Source organism: Dasypus novemcinctus, chromosome 11 (genome assembly GCF_030445035.2).
Source record: "Dasypus novemcinctus isolate mDasNov1 chromosome 11, mDasNov1.1.hap2, whole genome shotgun sequence".
Taxonomy (NCBI): Eukaryota; Metazoa; Chordata; class Mammalia; order Cingulata; family Dasypodidae; genus Dasypus; species Dasypus novemcinctus.
The window spans coordinates 9397370-9417685 of NC_080683.1; the positions used below are offsets into that span (position 1 = coordinate 9397370).

A 20316-nucleotide genomic window follows, 5' to 3' on the forward strand; every position below is an offset into this window, starting at 1 on the left:
CAGAATGGAAGATACTTATGACACTTAAAACTGATGAAGAGGGAAGCAGCTGTGGCTCAATCAGTAGGACTCCCGTCTACCATTTGGGAGGCCCTGGGTTTGTGTCCCAGGGACTCCTTGTGAAGGCAGGCTCACCTGCATGCTATGGAGAGCCACCCACCCACACACCACAGAGAGCCGCCCACCTGCAAGCACTGCGGAGTGCCGACTCAGCAAGATGATGCAACAAAAAGGGAGACCAGGAAAAACACAGAAGTGAGTGTGCAGCGAATGGACACAGAGAGCAGATAACAAGCAAGCCACAAGAGGGGGGAGGGAAAAAATACAAATAAAATACAGACACACAGAAGAATGCACAGCGAATGGACACAGAGCAGACAGCAAGCAAGTTGCAAGGGGGGGTAATAAAAAAAAAACTGATGAAGAGCTTGTACTCATATGTACACAACTCCAAATCAATAAAAAAAGACAGATTACCCAATTTTGAAAATGGACAAGAGATACTTCTTAAAGGATGGTATCCAAATGTATAAAAACCATAAAAAGTTAGTAATTAGGGAATTGCAAATTAAACCACAATGGACTACCCCTACACACCTTCCAGAAAGGCTAAAATTAAAACCTGACAATACCAGAAAAGGAGATAGAGGGAAAGGGAACTTATACTTTCCTATTGGGAGGATAAATTGGTACAATGGCTTTGGGAAATTATTTTGCATTGATTCTATCTGTCTGTCTATCTATTTATCTATCTATCTATCTATCTGGCTCATGATGCAGTACTTTCACTCCCAGGGAAATAACCCAAATCTCTTCAACAGGAGAATGGATAAATAAACTGGAATATTACTACAGTGAAATGCTGTACTGTAATGAATATGAATGAATTGCTATATCCAACATGAATAAATCTCACAAACATAATATTAAGAGAAAGAAGCTGGACATAAAAGAATACATATTATGATGCCATTTATAAAATGTTCAGAAACAGGCAAAACTAATTTGTGATGTTAAGTCAGAGTAGCAGTACCTTACTGGATGGTGGAGGGAAGAGAAAGAAGACACAAGGGGGTTTCTGGGATGCTGATCATATGGTGGTTTGTTTGTTTTTGTTTTTTAACCTGGTAGTAGTTACATTATATCCACTTTGTGATTATTCACCTAGTTTTACATTTTATAATTTGCGCTCTTTGTTTGTATGTTATAATTTAGTAAATAATTTTTAAAAATACTGGCAAGTACATATCTGTTAGAGTTGCTAAGATAAAAAAAATAACTAGTGCTGGCAAGGATGCAGAACAACTAGAATTCTTGCACATTGCAGGCAGGAATACAAAATGGTACCACCATGTTGAAAAACAGCCGTTTCTTATAAAGTTTAATATATACTCACCCAGTGATCTCACTTCTAGATATTTACCCAAGATAAATAAAAACTTAGCTTCTTACAGAAACCTATACGTGAATGTTTATAGTGGCTTTATTAATGATTGCCAAAAACTGGAAAAAACACCTGGGGCATGGATAAAAACAAACTGGTACATCCATACCCTTGAATACAACTTAGCAGTAAAAAGGAACTACTGGTAACCCAACAACGTGGATGACTCTCAAAGACATGCTCTTAAATGAAAGAAGCCAGTCTGAAAAGGGCACTGCTCTGTGATTCCATTTATGTTACAGTCTGGAAAAGGCAAAACGAGAGAGCAGAAAACAGATTATTAGTTACCTGGGATGGGAAAGGTAGACTACAAGGGGGCATTGTATCTTCATACAATTCTGTTTGTTTGTATGTAAACCTGACTTTAAAAATACTGATGTCTAGCCCTCTTCCCAGACCAGTTAACTCATTCTGCAGATAGGGCCAAGGCACTGCTTTCAGATTCCCCCCCCCCCCGGTCCATTCACTGTGTGTTCTTCTGTGACTGCTTCTATTCTTATCAGCAGCACCGGGAATCTGTGTTTCTTTTTGTTGCGTCATCTTTCTGTGTGTGCAGTGCCATTCCTGGGCAGGCTGCACTTTCTCTCGCGCTGGGCGGCTCTCCTTACGGGGCACACGCCTTGCGCGTGGGGCTCCGCTACACAGGAGACACCCCTGCGTGGCAAGGCACTCCTTGTGCGCATCCGCTCTGCGCATGGGCCAGCTTCACACGGGTCAAGGAGGCCCGGGGTTTAAATTGCAGACCTCCCATATGGTAGGCGGACGCCCTATCCATTGGGCCAAGTCCACTTCCCTGCTTTTATTTTCAACCTTTCCACGTGATTTTATTGTACAGTCAAGGTTGAGACCCACTAAACTAGATAAACCCCAAGAAAACATTGCCCTTTGGCTTTGGGTTTCTTCCACTCTCTTCAACAACTGTTTAAAAACAGCTGGACACAGACTGAGTATCAGGTGAACTAAGTAATGTATAAGGGGATGTGATTATCCTACTTTTCTCCCATTTTTGGCCAGGAGACATTGAGTAGGTTTTCCTCTGGGGACACTTTGCTGCTGCTCATGTTGTTCATGTTGGTGATTATGAGAACCAATATCTAGAAAGACTAGAACAGAGCTTTATTTAAACCATTGTATTTTGAGACCATATCCTGGGCAGGACTTGATGGGGCCATGGGATTTTCATCCTTTACAACCACCTTGTGAAGACTTGATTCTGGGCTGCCGTTCAAATTATTACCACTAGGTGTCACTAAGGAGTAGTGAATGGGTAAGCAGGGATCCAAGGATAAATTGTGATGGGAACATTTTGAGGACTTATTTTCTAGACTGTAAGGGCTCTGGAGGGAGGCAGGTTAATGCAGAGGATCTAGTGGAGGGCTGCAGTGTCCCTTGAGAAGTTACTGAAGCTTCTTAGATATTCCTTAATCTCTCTAGCCTTGGGCTGCTTCTATAACCTTTTAAAATTTATTTAACCTTATCTTTGCCCTTGAGGTTTTTCTTAAATTTCTGGATCTTGGTATTAGGTATCCTTCCATGTCTTATTGCTTTTCTGAGACCTTTTTCCTGTGTGTAATCTAAAATTGATCATCATTCTCAAACAGATTCTTCACCACCTCCACCTCCTCCTTCGTTATTTCCCCCTGTGCTATTTCAGAAGGCAGCAGAACTAAATCCCCATTGTTTCTCCTGCTGAACGGAAATGGTGGGGGAAGCTTAGGCAGGAACCAGGTTAAGCACAAGGGAGTGGGTTAAGGCCAGTCTTACTGTGTATTTATGCCAGTCTTTATCTCCTGCTTCCCACTCAAACCAAAATAAATCCAGAAACAAGGGCCTAATACCAAACCAGAACTGAGGCCCAATCCTTATTTCCCGTTCATTCTCTGGACTTTGTAGTCAAGTATTTTTTTCTTGCTCAAAGTTGGTAGCTATAGTTACCAACATAAAAATAAATCTTAGCTTAATTCAGATGTGAGTTCATATCTGGTCTGTTCCTCAAAGTTAAGTCCTTGATATGGGTTAAAGTACCTACCAGTCTCTTGACTCTAAATCCCTTATTTGTTTCAAGTTATTTTGGGACCTGCCATCCCTATTTAGCATCCCTTAGCTAACCCAACTCCATGTGGCATTGCTTTGAATTTATAGACTGTGCCATGTAATTTCACATTTGCTTATATGTGTCCTTGTGTTGTCCTTTTCTCAGTCAGCTGCTACAAGTTGTTTTCATATCTCCTACTTTTGCATTAGGTATACTTACCTTGCACAGTGTTGAGCGTAGAAATGAACTGTTGATTAAAATCAGTTAAGCCAGGACATAATAATGGATGCTTATAAAATGCTTACCATGTACCAGCCACTCTTCTAAGTACATTACCTATCACATGTCATTTAATCCACACAAATGCCATCAGGGATATATTATCATTATCTCCCATTTTGTAGGTGAGGTAATTGGGGCATAGAGAGGTTAAGAGACTTGCCCAAAATCACAGGCTTGTTAAGATATAGAGTCAGATTAGAAACTGTTTTAGTTTCCTAGACGTGTATGTGTACACGCTCTCTCGCACACACGACGTCTTTCTCGCTCTTCATTCTGTTTGTAAAGAATTAGTGTCAGGATTAAGACTCATCCTGAGTGAGGTGAGTCATCCCATAACTGAAGTAGTTGTATCAAAAGTTCATTCTTTTTTTTTAAAGATTTATTTTTATTTATTTAATTCCCCCCCCTCCCCCAGTTGTCTGTTTTCTTTGTCTTTTTGCTGCGTCTTGTTTCTTTGTCCGCTTCTGTTGTCGTCAGCGGCACGGGAAGTGTGGAAAAGTTCATTCTTAAAGTGAGTTTAAATCCACAGGATAGATACGATTTTTTTGTTTGGTTTTGCTTTTTGTTTTTTGTTTGTTTGTTTTTGAGGCACTGGGAATTGAACCTGGAACTTCATATGTGGGAAGCTAGTGCTCAACCACTGAGGCACATCAGCTTCCCTGAGTTGGTTTTTTATTTGTTTTGCTTGTTGTTCGTTTTTGTTTTCTTCAGGAGGCAATGGGAACTGAACCTGGGACCTCGCATGTCGGAGGTGGGAGCTGAACTGCTTGAGCCACATCCATTCCCCGGATAAGATTTAAGAACATGTTTTTCTGGGGACTGTACAGCTTTAAACTACCACACAAATCCGGGACTGATTCTAGTCTGTGCTCTTAATTCCCATACTATGATGAATTAAAATCATGAAAAATATTTATTGAGCATTTGTTATATGTGAGTTGCTGTGCTGTTTTACATGCATTATCTCATTCCTCACAGGAATATTATGAGACAAGTACTACATGAAACTGAGGCACAGAGAGGTTAAGAATTGCCTGGGTCTACGCAGCTAGTAAGCTCTCGGTGGTTCTGTAGGCTGTGAACCCTAGTCTGGTTGACTCTAGAGTTCAAGCTCTTAACCACTATGCTATATTGCCCATGAACCTATGTTGATAGTAATTGGGTCAGATCATGCTTGCAGTTTGACACAAGCTATTCATACTCTGTTTTTGGTTTTTTTTTTTTGTTTGTTTTGTTTTGTTTAGATTTATTTATTTCTCTCCCTTTCCCCACCCACCCCGGTTTCTGTTCTCTGTGTCTATTTCCTGTGTCTTCTTTGTCCGCTTCTGTTGTTGTCAGTGGCACAGGAATCTGTGTTTCTTTTTGTTTTGTCATCTTGTTGTCTCAGCTCTCTGTGTGGGTGGCGCCATTCCTGGGCAGGCTGCAGTTTCTTTCACGCTGGGCGGCTCTCCTTATGGGGCACACTCCTTGCACGTGGGGCTCCCCTCTGCAGGGGACACCCCTGTGTGGCAGGGCACTCCTTGCATGCATCAGCACTGCGCATAACGGGTCAAGGAGGCCCCCGGGTTTGAACCGCGCACCTCCCATGTGGTAGACGGACGCCCTAACCGCTGGGCCAAGTCTGCCGCCTGTTTTGGTTTTTGTGTACTCAGAAGTGCTATGCTTCTTCACTGATAGTTCAGGGGGCACATCTAGGAACAGAACTTGAGCTCCTTTCCTGGCCAAGTCTACCTCATTAACCTCATCCTTAGATGACACTTCTTTGACTGGTAGCAGTTTTTCCAGTCATGGGCCACTGCCCCTAGTTTAGGTCAATAGGCGATATTCTATTTTAGTTCTCTTTTGGTACTGTTGCATTTGTTTGAGTAGTTCCTCCACAGGTAAAAAGGTGATTCCTGTCTATTATAAAGGGAGTTCTCTCTGGAGGCCCAATTGTGAAGTGCAAGTAAAAAGCCACAACACTGTTTGAAGAATGCTGTTTCTAAGGATGGTCAATTATGAATCTTTTCTATTTGTTCTCAAGGGTTTTCCTTCTGAAAGGCAGAAGATTTTGCAGCAGCCAGAGAGAAATTCCATTAAGCAAAGGGAAATCATGAAGCTTGTCTCATCTTTCTTTCTCTCTCCTCAGAGTCTGAATGGTGTTTGGCTGAACAGAGAACGTCTGGAACCTTTAAAGGTCTACCCTATCCATAAAGGAGACCAAATCCAGCTTGGGGTGCCTCTGGAAAATAAAGAGAATGCAGAATATGAATATGAAGTTACTGAAGAAGACTGGGAGAGGATGTATCCCTGTCTTGCTCCAAAGAGTGACCAGATGATGGAAAAAAATAAAGGCTTGAGAACTAAAAGAAAATTTAGTTTGGATGAATTAGATGGTTCTGGAGCTGAAGGCCCCTCAAATTCAAAATCCAAAATAAGTAAAGTATCTTGTGAACCTGGTCAGCCAGTGAAGTCACATGGGAAAGGTGAAGGGACCAGGCAATCCTGTGAATATTTGGATCCTAAGTTGACTTCTCTTAAGCTAAGTGAGAAGAGCACAGGGGCGCATATTTACCCTGTCCCACCCCAAGTCACAGAGCTTTACAACAAGAAGCAGAAAACCTCAAACCTTTCAGCATCTCAGAGCAGGTTAGAGCTACTTAAGGTTACCATGTCCAGGATTCTGAAGCTGAAAATACAGATGCAGGAGAAACAGGTAGCTGTTCTGAATGTGAAAAAGCAAACTCAAAAGGGGGACTCAAAGAAAATTGTGAAAATGGAGCAGGAACTACAGGATTTACAGTGTCAGCTGTGTGCAGAGCAGGCCCAGCAGCAGGCGAGAGTGGAGCAACTAGAGAAGACTTTCCAGGAGGAAGAACAGCATCTGCAGGTACCACATGGGAGGGAAAAACAAGAGTGCCTCCTGGGAGTGGGCAGGCCTTCTGAGCCTCCAGCCTGAGACTTTCTGTTTCTGGGTCAGGGACCCAGTGCTGAGCATCAGGGGCAGGAGGTAGAATGGGAATAGAAAACTTTGAAATAAGGTTGTTGAGTAAAGTATTAATGCTTCAGTATGCAGATAATATCAGGAGCCAGAGTTGGGATACTAGATACAAAGCTGAGACATCTCAGAACCAAGGTAAATTCAGGGAGCTATTGGATGAAAGTCAGGATTCCACAAAACCACAGTACACCCCATTTAAACCAATAGTGGTCCTCTATCATCTTTACTCTGTGGTCAGAGACAGATCAGTTAGCCCCAAGGCAGCTGGTTACTCTGCCTTGTTGTGCTTGGCAACTTCTGAGGGTTAGTTAACTGCAGCTCCCCTTGGAGGTAGTTGGCTAGAAAGGCAGAAAATGTTTTTGTTTCTTTTCTGAGCTGGCAGCACAGGCTGGGACTGGTATAGCATGATTCAGTTGTTGAGTGATTAGCTGCTTTCCACAGTACCTTTACCGGGAAGGTAAAATATTTACTGTCTTAGCTGTGTCAAGGTTAGACCAAATGTGCCCCGTTCCTGAGCCATTTGCTTAGATGACAAGCTCTTGCACAGAGCTTCTCAGCTAGAGCTGATTCTGGCTCCTGCTTGAAATGTCAGTTCCCATCTGGCAGGAACCATACACTTTACTCCCACCTAGTTGCTCAGGTAATGCTGAATGTCAAGAATTTCCCTTTGTTGACTTAGAACAAGAATGGCCAAATCATGACTGGAATGAATAAGATTTTATCTTTTGTTTGGGTTGCTGGCTTATTTCCCAACCATTTATTAATTTGGTTTTGATGTCTGTTGTCCCCTTGAACTGGTAGTATTAATAAAGGCCCTGGATTAATAGGTCTTCCTAAGGATGTACTCTGGATGCTTGATTGTACCTTTTTGCTTTCCTTACCCAGCCTGACTAGTTCTTGAAATTAATAGAGGATGGTTTATCTCTACATATCTAGTGTATCACACCTTCAGCAGAGCAGAACTCTCTAAATGTTAATGTGTTCAAGAACAATAGCTGCTCTTAATTGATATTTATGGCTGTTTTGGGTTTGTTTCAAGGTATAGTAGCAAAATCTTTTCTTGTACCAAGATGTTAAAGCAAGGCAAAAAGAACTGGTTTAGAGAATTTCCCCAGGTTTGAGGATATCATGTATGAATTGCTTACAGTAAAGTGTATCTAGTCCATTGTTTATTAGCTCCATTTTCCTTTGCCCACAAAGCCTTAGGGAATTATCCTACCTCTAGTGCTTGTTCAGGCTCATTTTACCCTTGCTGCTTCATGGAATTTGTGTGTGTGTGTGTGTGCGCGCGCACACGCGCACACACCCATGTTGCCTGGCCCTATACTTGGAGTTCTTGTGGTTATAAGGTTGCTTAATAAATGGCTTGAGACAAAATGTATTACACACATCAAATAATCAGAGAACAGTTTCATGTAGGCATATTAAATATGGTAAGAGTTGGTAGGTAATTCTCAAAGTATGGAAAGAGGGGCCCAAGATTCTTGAGGAGGGGTGATGGATGGAGGTTGGTGATGATGTGGAAGGCTCTCTGGAGGGGGTGTGTGGAGGAAAAGCAGAATCAGCTCAGGCAAGGAGGGAGGAAAAGCAGTTTAGAGACTAGAAGTAAGACCAGAATGAGAGGCAAGACGGCAAGAATGGAGGGAAGAAACATGATGGATCTCATGTGTGCTGGTGTGGACTATTATATTTGAGCTGAGACGTCGTGTGGTGGCTCAGCTCTCAGTTTACATCCTGTTGGAGTCAGCATTAGCCACTGAAGGGGATACGGACTGTTAGCCCAGGGTTTTCCAAAACAACCCAAATTGTAGATTGAAGGTACCAGTCCTGAGGTATATAATACTTGAGCAGATAATTCTGCTCAAATCCCTTATGGTCAATAGCTCAAAGTAATACGGGAGATTTTCCACCTGCTTCCTGTCCCCTGTTGTTTCCACATGTTCATGTTAGCTGGTCTGCTATGCAGGTTACTGGGTTTTGCTCCTCCCACACACACACATACAGGGAAACCTTCCATTTTGTTTCTGGCTTTGCAGGGTTTGGAAAAGGAGCAAGGAGAAGAGGACCTGAAGCAACAGCTGGCCCAGGCTCTGCAGGAGGTAACTTAGCTATTGCCACTCTACTGAGATTATAGTGGGCTGTAGAGTAGGGGGGCGGCCAAGCATTCCATGGCCACTGGCTGCCTCTGCTGTTTAGCCCACACCCCTGCAGCAACTCCAGTCTGTACACAGCAGATGGCAGCTGCTCACACCATCAGGTCAGAGATTTGAAACCTCACAGACATGCCAGACCTCAGCATGAAAACTTACATCTTTGCTGAGCAGAAGTTGCTCTAGTGAAGATGGAGTGGAGCCTGTAGCAATTAGGAAGCTCTCTGGGGAAGAGGCTGCATTTCCAGAAAGGTTAGGGCAACAGGGGGCAAAAATGAGCTATGACTTGGCCAGTCTGTTACTTCGCTGTTTCTGAGCTCAGGAATAAAATTCTCCTAAAAGATTGCCTATAATGTATTGCAGTTAACTTGACTACTTCTTTCATTTGATTATTTGATTATTTTTATAGACTCTTTTGCATCTTTAAAACTTATGTTATTTCCTTTTATGATTATGTAGTTATTATGATTAGTAGTTTGATGCAAGTTTAGTATGGAGATTAGTGGAATGGTTCAAATCTTCTTGAGAAAAGTGAACAATAAAATTAGAATTTGCTTATTGGAATTTATCCTTATGTTCTCTTATTGTATAACTATCTGCTAACTGTCTTATGATGCTAACAGTCACACTATTGTAAGCATGAGAGGGTGCTTGCGTTGATGTCCTTGAGAGGTACTTGGGAAAGAATTAGGTAGAAATTCAACTTTTGAAATTTTATTTACTAAACCTATTTATTTGCTAGGGTAGGAGATTAGGCATGTTCCCAAGTTGGAGATTTCAAAGCATTATTAAATTAATAGTCAGATACTGTTTCGAAGATGACTGGAAAAGAATAAGGCCCTGGTACTTGGAAATCCCCAAGTGAATACCCTGTCCCCTGTCCCATTGAGTACCCCGTTAAGTACCCTGTACCCTGTCCCTCTTTCCTGAGAAGGCAGGAAAACACACCCAGTCTGAATTCATCAACCTAAAATGTGGTGCTGTTAGTTTGTAGTTTGATTCTACCATGCCTCAGGGACATGCCATTCTCTCAGCTGAAACAGTGTTTAATTTTTGGTCCACCCTGCTGGTCACTCTGAGGCTGTTCTCCAAAAGCTTGTATTTCCATAGAGTTTAAAAAACTTTTCTGAATCCTCTCATACTTGTAGTTTTATGTCCTTATCAACACTGAGGTAGGAGGGGCACCTGTTTTCTCAGTTTGCAGATCAAAAAGTTAAGGCATGCGCATCTAATTAGTGGTCAAGAGGAGTGCCCAGGCCTTCTCATGTAACTGCTTTATTTTTTCAAGAGACTGCCCATTTAAAAATTTGTCTTTTGGGTAATATCATTTCAAAAATGTTTGCTTTTACTCTGCCTTCTTTATAAAAGGATTTGATGTGAAATTTTAAAGTATAAGCTATACTTAAGCATGAGGGAACTCATAAACTATGTTTCACGGAAGTGGGGCCTCTTGACACTTGGTGTAGGAAGTTTGGCACCTAATGGAAGGAGCCCTTAGGTCTTACATGCACCAGCTTCTGGAAGACACTGGCAAGGTTCAGGTAGTACTGCCTTGAGAGCAGGTAGTTTGTGAGCTATAGAATAAATAGGTTAAAAGCCTTTTTTTATTTCAGTGAAAATTATTAGGTTTTAAAAGTCGTTCCTAGTGTTGGTTAGCCTCATAGTTATTTGCTAGCTCTCTTGAGCATTACTTCCCAGAATTACCTGGCACTTTTTGAAAGCACATTCCTGGGCCCCAAACCAAACAGTAAAGTTCTTCATTTGATTCTCGTGACCACCTAGGTTGGGAACAGCTATTCCAGAGAAAGTAGGAGATTTGATGGCCTCCCTATATGTCTTCTTCCTAAAAAAAAAAAAAAAAAAGCAACAGGTAGGTGGGATATCCTGAAGAACAAAGGCATTATTTTGAAATTGCCAATTCATTGATCCCTTGAATCAAAGTTACTGACTAGAGGGAGGGCGGAGGCATGTGTGCAGCTAAACAGAAGGGGCTAGTGTCAGTCACCTTGAGCATGTATCTACTATGTTTCTGCAGCATCGGGCTCTAATGGAAGAGCTAAATCGCAGCAAGAAGGACTTCGAAGCAATCATCCAAGCCAAGAACAAAGAATTGGAGCAGACCAAGGTATTGGAAAGAAGATGGAGGTTTAGAATTTGGTTAGTACATGCAACTCAGCATTTTTAACAGTGCAAGGGTTGCTATGGTGAATGAAGAGAGCGATTAAGCTTGCTCCCTGCCTCAGGGGAAATAATCTGTAAACTTACTCAGGCCTATAGAGGGTTCTCTCTGTAAAACAGCATCTATTTTCTTTTTTGGAAGCAAAATGTTGGGAATAAGGCACTCACATGCTGTGGTCTAGCCCTGTGTGGAGGAATGCTCCTTCAGGGTGTTTCACTGACACAGGTGAAGGCGGGGAATAGTCAAAGTAAAAAATAGTTCATCCTGAAGTGTTTTTGTCCTTGCTTCCCACTTTAAATCAGTAGAACTCTAAATTAAGGGCTATGAACTCAAATATTCACTGGGGCCAGACTGGTAATAGAAGTGAATGAAGTGGCCTGGGCATGAGAACTGTGAGGACTGTGGCACATTGGAAAGGTGCCCTGCTACAGCCACTTCTTGCCATCCAGAAATGCAGGCCCTGTGTTATCAAGTCTTATAATTTTTCCACAGAAAGTGGAAATTCAAATGTTTAATTTTCAAATACTGGCAGCAAGCTGATTTTTTTTTTTTAATGCCACGAAGGTCAAACTAAAGTCTACAGGCTAGATCCGGTCCACAGACCACTAGTTGGCAACCTCTGACCTGAAATTAATACCCGAGTCTGACTGCATATCTCATCCCTACCTCATTTCATGTACAGACCTAGAGCTGCATATAGAAAGGAGGAGACTCTTTGTTTCAGTTAGTTCAATAGCCTTATCCTCTTTTAGATCACATAGTACCTTCCCCCACAAGCCTCCAAGTAATTATCCATTTTTGAAACCCAGTGATACATAAGTTTTCAGGGGATTTGACTTTAGTTAGAAATGGGTCCACACCCTAACAGTCTGACAGTATTTGCTTTGATTAGAAGGGAAGATAAAGGATGAAAAAAATGAATCAACCACTCAGACATAGCCTAATTTACTTTTCCTCTCTCCCTTAGGGGTTCCTGATGCTTTCTGTTTGGGGGATGAGGTACTAACTTAAATAAATAATCTGCTTCAAGAAAGCACATCTAGGATTTTCCCCTAAAATGTCAGGTGACTTTTCCCTCCAGGGGAAATCATAGGGAAATTATACTGCAGACTTCTGCAGGAGTGGGAAGTGGCAAGCATCATAGAGGTTGGAGCCTGAAGGTACTTCATAAAGGCCATCTCTCTAGTCTTTCCAGCCTCCTGCCACCAGGGAATATAGATATGCTTCCTATTTATGGAAGAAGCAGCTACAAAGAACACTAGGGACCTTATAACCAATTCAAGTTTCCTTTCTCTAGGCCTGTTCTTCATGTCTTCATTTTTATTTGTCGGCTCTCAGTAGCTTGGGATGATTTTTTATCACCTCTGAACTGTAACTTGCTATAGGGAAATTAATGCCTCATTCTGGCCTTGGGTGGTTGGTGGGGTTAGTATACCACCTCCAGGTTTTCTCATTTGGTTAATTTTGGGAAAGGAGACGAAGACTATAATGCAAATACTGAAAAAGGAGAAGAAAGAAAGGAAATCAATGCTCTGTATTACAAAGCGGTTCTGAGAAACAGTAACCCTTAGGGAAACCATGTTTTATTCTCATCTTGCTGTGCCAGAATGAATATTTAATTTAGACTCCTTCTGAATCTTATTCTAGACAATTAACCCTGCTCCCTATCCTGCTTTGCATTCTGGTTGGTTCTCCTGAATGACAGGCAGGGTTGTGTGTCTTTGCAGGAAGAAAAGGAAAAGGTGCAAGCACAGAAGGAAGAAGTTCTTAACCACGTGAATGATGTGCTAGAGAACGAGCTCCAATGTATTATTTGCTCAGAATACTTTATTGAGGTAATTATGAACAGTGGCTCATTCCTCACTTTCCCAATCCTGAATGGAGCTTAGGCTACACATCCTGCTTCTGCTATAAGGAAATGTTATGAGGAGATTTTTCTTCCAAGAACTTATTGTAGCTATTTGATTTCAAAGTGACCTCTAGAGGTGGCCACTTCTCATTTGTTTTTGTAGTCTTCTTTCCCTTTCTGGTCCTTTTTCTTGTTTCATTTGTTCTTGAATATTTTTTTCTTTATTATAGCCACAATAAAGCCTTTATCTCTTTTGTTGGGGGTGGGGAAATAGGACCACATGGCATTAGAATTGTGAAAGATCAGAATAAAGTTGCTCAATAATGCTTCTCTTTCTTTACTCTAATTGGGCATGGTGCTGATATGAAACATTTAATGTGGCCTTTTAAACAAGATGGTAAATGTTATTACGTGTGGTCACTCTGGGAATTTAGGGGCCAAGTTGGACATGTATGAGGGACTCAGGCTCCTTGTGAAAATGAAACCTCTCTCCCCTAAGTTACCATTTGTTATCTTGTCATGTTTTTGCACAGCTCTCTCCCGTTTTTTAAATTTTTAATGGGATTGTAGATTTACCAAAAAATCATGCATAAAATACAGAGTTCCCATATACTGTCCTCTCTTTAACACCTTGCATTAGTGTGGTACATTTGTTACAGTTCATGAAAGACCATTTTTATAAGTGTATTATTAATTCTAGTCCATGTTTTACAATAGGGGCTACTGTTTGTCTTGTATAGTCCTATGTTGTTTTAAGTTTGTATTCTAGTAACATACCTACACCCTAAAATTTCCCTTTAAACCACATTCAAATATATGATTAAGTGCTGTTAATTACATTCACAGTGTTTGCACTGGCTCTCTTTCATATCTCACAAAACTCTATTATTTATGATCAGTTCACCTTAGACTACAAGTGTTAAAAACTCAGATTGTTAAATGACAGTGCTTTTCAGACTCTTTTTCTAAAAAGGGAAATGTATACACACACTGCTTCCTTTTCTCAGGTATTCTTTAGAAAGGTTAGGTCTAATGGCCTCCTGAAAAACTTCCTGGACAGACCTATGTCTTCTGCTCTGGATTCATTTGACTTCAGGTCATAATTTTCCCTATAGTCCCTGGTTATTTCACTCTCTACTTAGGAAACTCAGCGTTGCTTTGACATGGCTCTGGTAGACTCTAGTAGAAGATGAGGTTAGGGGGTTGGAATGGGTTAGCCAACCTGGAGCACCTGCACAGACACCTGAAGAGACAAACAGTTTGACCTGTGTTTTGTTTAAAGCATACTGCCCTACCTGCTCTACCGGTCACCTCTTAAAGTCAGTGCTAGAAGACGTTTCATCTTTTAAAGAGACAAGCCTTTAGTCCCGTTTGTGAGGGTGTATTGCTTACAATAAACATGTCTCCTAGTTTTCCAGCTTTCTTGGTTCAACTTAGCATTTGAAAAATATGTAATTTCTGTTTTATTACCCTAAAAACAGGAATGAGGACTTTGGAGCCTCAGAAAAAATTGTATCATAGGAGGTGTACATAAACAAGAGTAATGAAGAGAATGGTTTATATTCTTGTGAGTGAAATGGGCTCTGGCAGAAATCTGACCAGAGGGATCACAGAAAGAAACCCTTGAATACAAGCTCCCTCCTGCTTTCTCTCTCCTCATAGGCATATTTACTTATGAATTCAGCCATTGTCAGTGAATCCATTGCATTTTTTTTCAGTTCCTTTTACACCCAGCCTTTTTAAACTGCCTTTTACATTAATTTTTTTAGTTTCCTTTTTGTTGTTGTTGCGTCATGTTGTTGTGTCAGCTCTGTGTGTGCGACGTCATTCCTGGGCAGGCTGCACTTTCTTTCGTGCTGGGCGGCTCTCCTTACGGGGCGCACTCCTTGTGTGGGGCTCCCCTATGCAGGGGACACCCCTGTGTGGCAGGGCACTCCTTGCGCGCATCAGCATTGCGCGTGGGCCAGCTCCACACAGGTCAAGGAGGCCTGGGGTTTGAACTGCGGACCTCCCATGTGGTAGATGTATGCCCTATCCATTGGGCCAAGTCCGCTTCCCATTTTAGTTTCTTTAGAGTAGAGATGATGCCTCCTGCTATTCTGTTTACTGAGTACTATGTACTCCCCCTTGTATGTAAAATTCAGGTTCGAATTTACCATTAGCAGGACATAAATATGTTTTTCATAAGAGAATTAGTCATGTATTGGTACCCAATGTTCTTGTGCTTACTTGTCCTCCTTGTATCTCATGGCATTGTATTGGTAGTGTGATCTGAATTGCTAGAACAAAAGAGAAAGATTAGCCTACTGAGGGCCAGAGTCCATGACCTTAACTTTTAGGAAGGAGGAAATGAATGGTCAAACATGACGTTTAAAATTCCCAGTCCCAAGAATGATACTGATGCCTTTTGTAAGCCCTCCAGCTGGGATTGTGGTTAACTTTCCATTTAGCTCCTCTACTACTATCTTTGATATCACAACTGCCCTGGGAAAGGAAGTGTGACAGTTTTCATGTGTGTGTTCACGTTCTTGTTGTAGGCTGTCACCTTGAACTGTGCCCACAGTTTCTGCTCCTACTGTATCAATGAATGGATGAAGCGGAAGATAGAATGCCCTATTTGTCGGAAGGACATCGAGTCCAAAACCCACTCCCTGGTTCTAGACAATTGCATTAATAAGATGGTAGATAATCTGAGCTCAGAAGTGAGAGAACGACGAAATATCCTCATTAGGGAACGAAAAGGTGAGTGCATGTAAGAATCCTTTCTCAGCAAAGGCCTTATTTATTTACAGGCTTTGGCAGATAGATGTATAAAGTATTTTTCAAAGTACTTTGACCTATAATTACTTTGCTTAATTCTCACAACTTTACAAGGTTTAAAGAAACTGTGAGGCCATTTAAGGTAACTGTGAGGCCCAGAGAGATGAAGCAACTTACTGTCATACTGCAAGGTAGTTAGACTAGTTTCCTAGGGCTGCCATAGCCAAGTACCACAAACAGGGTGGCTTAAAAGAATAGAAATTGATTCTCTGACAGTTGTAGAGACTGCGGAAGTCCAAAATCAAGGTGTTGGCAGGACTGTGTTCCCTCTGAAGGTTATTGCTGTGTACTCCAGTCTGTCTGTGTCTTCACATGGCCCTTTTCCCTGTGGTCTGTCTGTGTCCAACTCTCTCTCTCTTTACCAGGACATCAGGCATTAGATTTAGGCCCACCCTAATCTAGTAAGACATCATTTTAACTTGATTATATCTACAAAGACCCTATTTCCAAATAAGGTCATATTCACAGGCACTGAGAGTTAGGGCTTGAACGTATCTTTTGGGGGAGGAAGGGGCACAATTCAACCCATAACCGTAGTCTAGCCATTTCTAACTTTTTCTCATAAGGCACATTTTTTTACCTATTCCCTTAGTGGTCAGAAATGTGGGGCCAAGTTCACTCAGTGAATCACAACTCATCTAGATGAAAAGGAATTGGGAAAGTGCTGGGATTGTGAGTACTGGGTAAATGGAGAGAACTGAAGATAAATGGAATTGGAAGAGCATTCTAAGAGTGCACTACTAATGGGACTAAAAGGGAGCATTGGACAGGTAGAAAACTGCTCACGTGACCTTCCCAAGATGTATGGATTCTTGCAAACCTAATTTTCATGTCAAAAAAATCTCTACTTTGCCCTAAATTTTCTCTATTGGACTTTTTTTTTTTTTAAGAGTTATTTATTTCCCCTACCCATTGTCTGCTTTCAGTGTCCATTGACTGTGCATTCTTCTGCATCTGCTTATATTCTCATTAGGTAGCTCCAGGAATCCATCCTGGGACCCTCCGGAGTGGGAGAGAGGTGCTCATACTCGTGCGCCACCTCAGCTCCCTGATCTGCTGTGTCTCTTATTGTCTTTCCTCTGTCTCTCTTTTTGTTGTGTCATCTTGCTGTGCCAGCTCTCTGCGTGGGCCAGCACTCCTGTGCGGGCCAGTACTCCTGCGCAGGCCAGCTCTACACTCATGCCAGCTCACCGCATGGGCCAGCTTGCCTTCACCAGGAGGCCCTGGGTATCGAACCCTAGACCTACTATGTGGTAGGTGGGAGCCCAATTGTTTGAGCCACATCTGCTCCCCTCTATTGGAAATCAAATAGTTTGCACTCTTGAAGTGCAAATATCCATGGATAGAATAAGGAGGTTTTCTGTCATTTATTGTTAAGGACAGTTTTGCCCTTTGAACAGCTGGGTCCTTCATTGTGAGCCTGTAGCTACCTGGGTATGCATCTAAGCATAAATGTGGTTTAGGCTTTTTAGCTTAGTAATGACTGAGGTCACAATGGGTTCAAATCCAAACCCTACTTAAATGCAAGTAGGATTTGCTTTTCTCCTTCTAATACATTGCCTAACTCTTTGAAAATGAGAGCATGAGAGTGTTCATGTATGTTATCACTGTATTACACACTATAGTGCAAGCTAAAAGTCCTTTATCTTGAGTAATTTCTTTTCTAAATCAAGAAGCAGTATACCACCTGGACTGAATAGTCCAGTTAGTATGTAAAGCCAGAATGAAGAATGGAGGTCTCTCTGATCAGCAAGATTCAGCTCGAGACTTTACAGTTGTATGCTGGAGCAGAGGGCAAGACTCTGTTAGAACTGGGAGTACAATTCTTACATAATTACCTTATAAATACTTCAGTTATCTTTGGTATAGTGGGTTTTTTTGGTATATAGTGCTCCAGTATAAAAGAGCTCCCAACTTACAAATGGATAATGTTCCCAAAGAAAGAAAATGGTTACTCTCTTTTGTTGACTTTCTTCCTTCCATTCTCTTTTTTTAATTAAAAAAAAAAATTTATTAGTCATTCTTGAACAAAATATAAAAGGTCAAACCAGTACCACAGGTTTATAACTAAAAACAGCTGTCCTTTCTCCTTCATCCCTTTCTCGATTTTCTGAGACAACCACCTTCAATTCTTTGTACTGTTTCTTCCAGTGTTTATCTCCATAATTCTAAGTATGTCTTTATTGCTGTTTCTTAACTGTTAAATGTCTTAGATATTATCCATTTACTTTCCATTGTGGAAGATCACAGTTTAACTGTCTTATACCCTTCCCCCATCTTCCCAATGTAATTTTATTACAGTTTCTGGTACACTCAAAATGTAGTGTTTGCATTATGTTCATGTAAATAAGCATATAGTATAGTTTGATTGTATTTTCTTTCTTGCACAAACTTTGCCCACTAGAATAAATCCTTTTATTTTTTCATTTGTTTAGTTTTCTATGTACCCATTAACAACTCTCCAAAAGAACTGTAAATCTCCTCTCAGCCTTTAAACCCACCAGACAGATTATCAGTTTCATAATGTTCTTGCACACATCTTTCTGAGGGCCCTTTGTTTTCCTGCTCTAATCTGTATTGGTTTTTCTCTGGGTCTGCAGCACAGCTGTCATCCTGAGAGTTCCCTTCACCACCATCCTGGACATTCCCTTTGTCTCTTCTTGATTTGGATCCCCTGGGTTCTTTTTGCTTTGATGAGTGTGTCCACCATTATGTCCCCAAGAAGGGAAGCATTGGATAAAAATTTTGAGATCTTGAATGTTGGGAATGTTTTTATGCTTTCTCACGTTTGTTTGATAGTTCAGCCGGGTCTAGAATTTGAGATAGGAATTGCTTTCTCTAAAAATTTTCAAAGCATCGTTGTGTTCTTGCTAATTCCAGTGTTACTACTAAGAGATCTGATGCCATTCTTATTCCCGGTCATTTTTGGGTGATCTAATTTTTCTCTGTGGCTGCTTTTAGAATCTTTTTCAGAATGATGTGCCTTGATATGTTCTCATTTTATTCATTTTCTGGACCCTTAGTGGGTCCTTTCAATCTATGGCTCATTCCCTCAGTTTTGGGAAATTTTTTTCATTATTTCTGTTTTTGTCACCTCTTTTAGTTGAATTTGGGGCCTCTTGGGCTAATCTCTTAATTTTATTTCTTTTTCTTTTTTTTTCTTTTCTCTTTTAATTAGGAGGTACCATGATGAATCCAGAACTTTGTACCTGTGAAGCATGTGCTCAGCCACTGAGCTATACCTGCTTAGCCCTTAATTTTTGATAACTCATTTTTTTTTCTTCTCCATATGTTTCTTTTTTTTTTTTTCCTGGAATCAATACTTATCTTCCAAGGACATTAATTTTTCTTTAATTTCTCTTGTTGCTATATCTTCTGGGTTCCTTTTTGTTAATTGTGATTTATTTCTTTGATGTTAGGAGCATTCTTCAAATATCTGGTGATCCTTGGCTATCTGGTTCATGTTTAAGAGTGAGAAACTAAATTTTAGTTAGAGCTTTGTATGTCTGGGTAAGCCTCCTCAACTGTGGAGTTTTGCTATAATATAATCTATCATTTCAAGCCTGCTGTTTTGTTGGGAGAAATCTCTGAGAGCATTTTTAGGTCTTTCTCTTGATTTGGTAGGTTTCCCCAGAGTTTACTCTTCCAGTCTCCTGCCCTAGGGATAAGAAGGACAGAAGGGTGGGATAAAATAGGTTGACAGGGCTTAGAAGGAGGAGGGGAAAGGGCTGATATATGTGTGTCTTTCTTTCTTACCTTTTACTGTATGAACTTTTATGTACTTCCCCCTTTTTTAGTAAGGCACCACACCTCTTTCCCTAGTCCCCCCCACCAAGTCTAGACCCTCTGGTTCAGTGTCAGAACATGAAACCTCCAATCTTCTGCTGGCATTGCAGAGGGACAGTTTTATCTGTTTGTGTAGGCTGAGGAAAGGGGTTCAGCAGTTTAAGTGCTCCTTAGAAAGACTTTCAACCAACCAGTTAGCAGCCACACCATGACCCTACCTATTACAAGTATCTAGTGCCTCCAAAACCCCACTTGGCCTCAGACTTACACATTTGCATCCATGTAGGTGTAGGTTTCAGCTGTTTCCAGTCTGCCAAGATACCTGTGGTCTGTTGTGGCCTCCTCTTGTTTGCTTTGTTTATCAGAGTTAATGCCTTTAAAATTTTGTATTTTCTATTATGGAGTTCAGGAGGGAACAGAGATAAGTGTATAGATTCATTACATCCTTTTTTTCTCTCTCTTTTTTTGGGAGGTACTGGGGATTGAACCTGGGACCCCTCATGGGTGCTCATGGGAAGCAGGCACTCAACCACTTGAGCTACATCTGCTCCCCAATAGTTTTTTTAAAAAGAGAAAAAGTTTAGTGAAAGGTTTTATTTACCTTGAATGTTATTTGAGGAAAGAACGATTTAATTATGGATGAATTAAAGGTGAATAAATATGGTATATGGAGACATGTGGCAAAACTAAATAAGAGTTAAGAAAATTTTATGTTGGCACTTGCCTTTTTCTTGATGCAGCTGTCGCTTGATCTCAGATTTCAGTAACTTTGAGTAGGGCCAGGAATCTGG

The 20316-nt window shown here is 41.1% G+C and overlaps 1 protein-coding gene across 3 annotated transcripts in view; it reads left to right on the forward strand.

Annotated features, from left to right (window-relative positions):
* Nucleotides 1–20316, forward strand: part of RNF8 (ring finger protein 8) — a 38792-nt gene that overhangs the window by 9675 nt on the left and 8801 nt on the right. The window contains exons 3-7 of one of the 3 annotated variants that reach the window (XR_011650045.1): nt 5890–6630; nt 8778–8840; nt 10927–11048; nt 12798–12905; nt 15457–15661. Coding sequence is in view for 2 of the 3 variants with exons in the window: in XM_004484074.5 (XP_004484131.1) it covers nt 5890–6630; nt 8778–8840; nt 10927–11016; nt 12798–12905; nt 15457–15661 (1207 nt within the window). In the remaining variant the exon portion in view is untranslated. The remainder of the gene's footprint in view (nt 1–5889; nt 6631–8777; nt 8841–10926; nt 11049–12797; nt 12906–15456; nt 15662–20316) is intronic. The other 2 variants (XM_004484074.5, XM_023586235.3) reach the window with 2 other exon arrangements.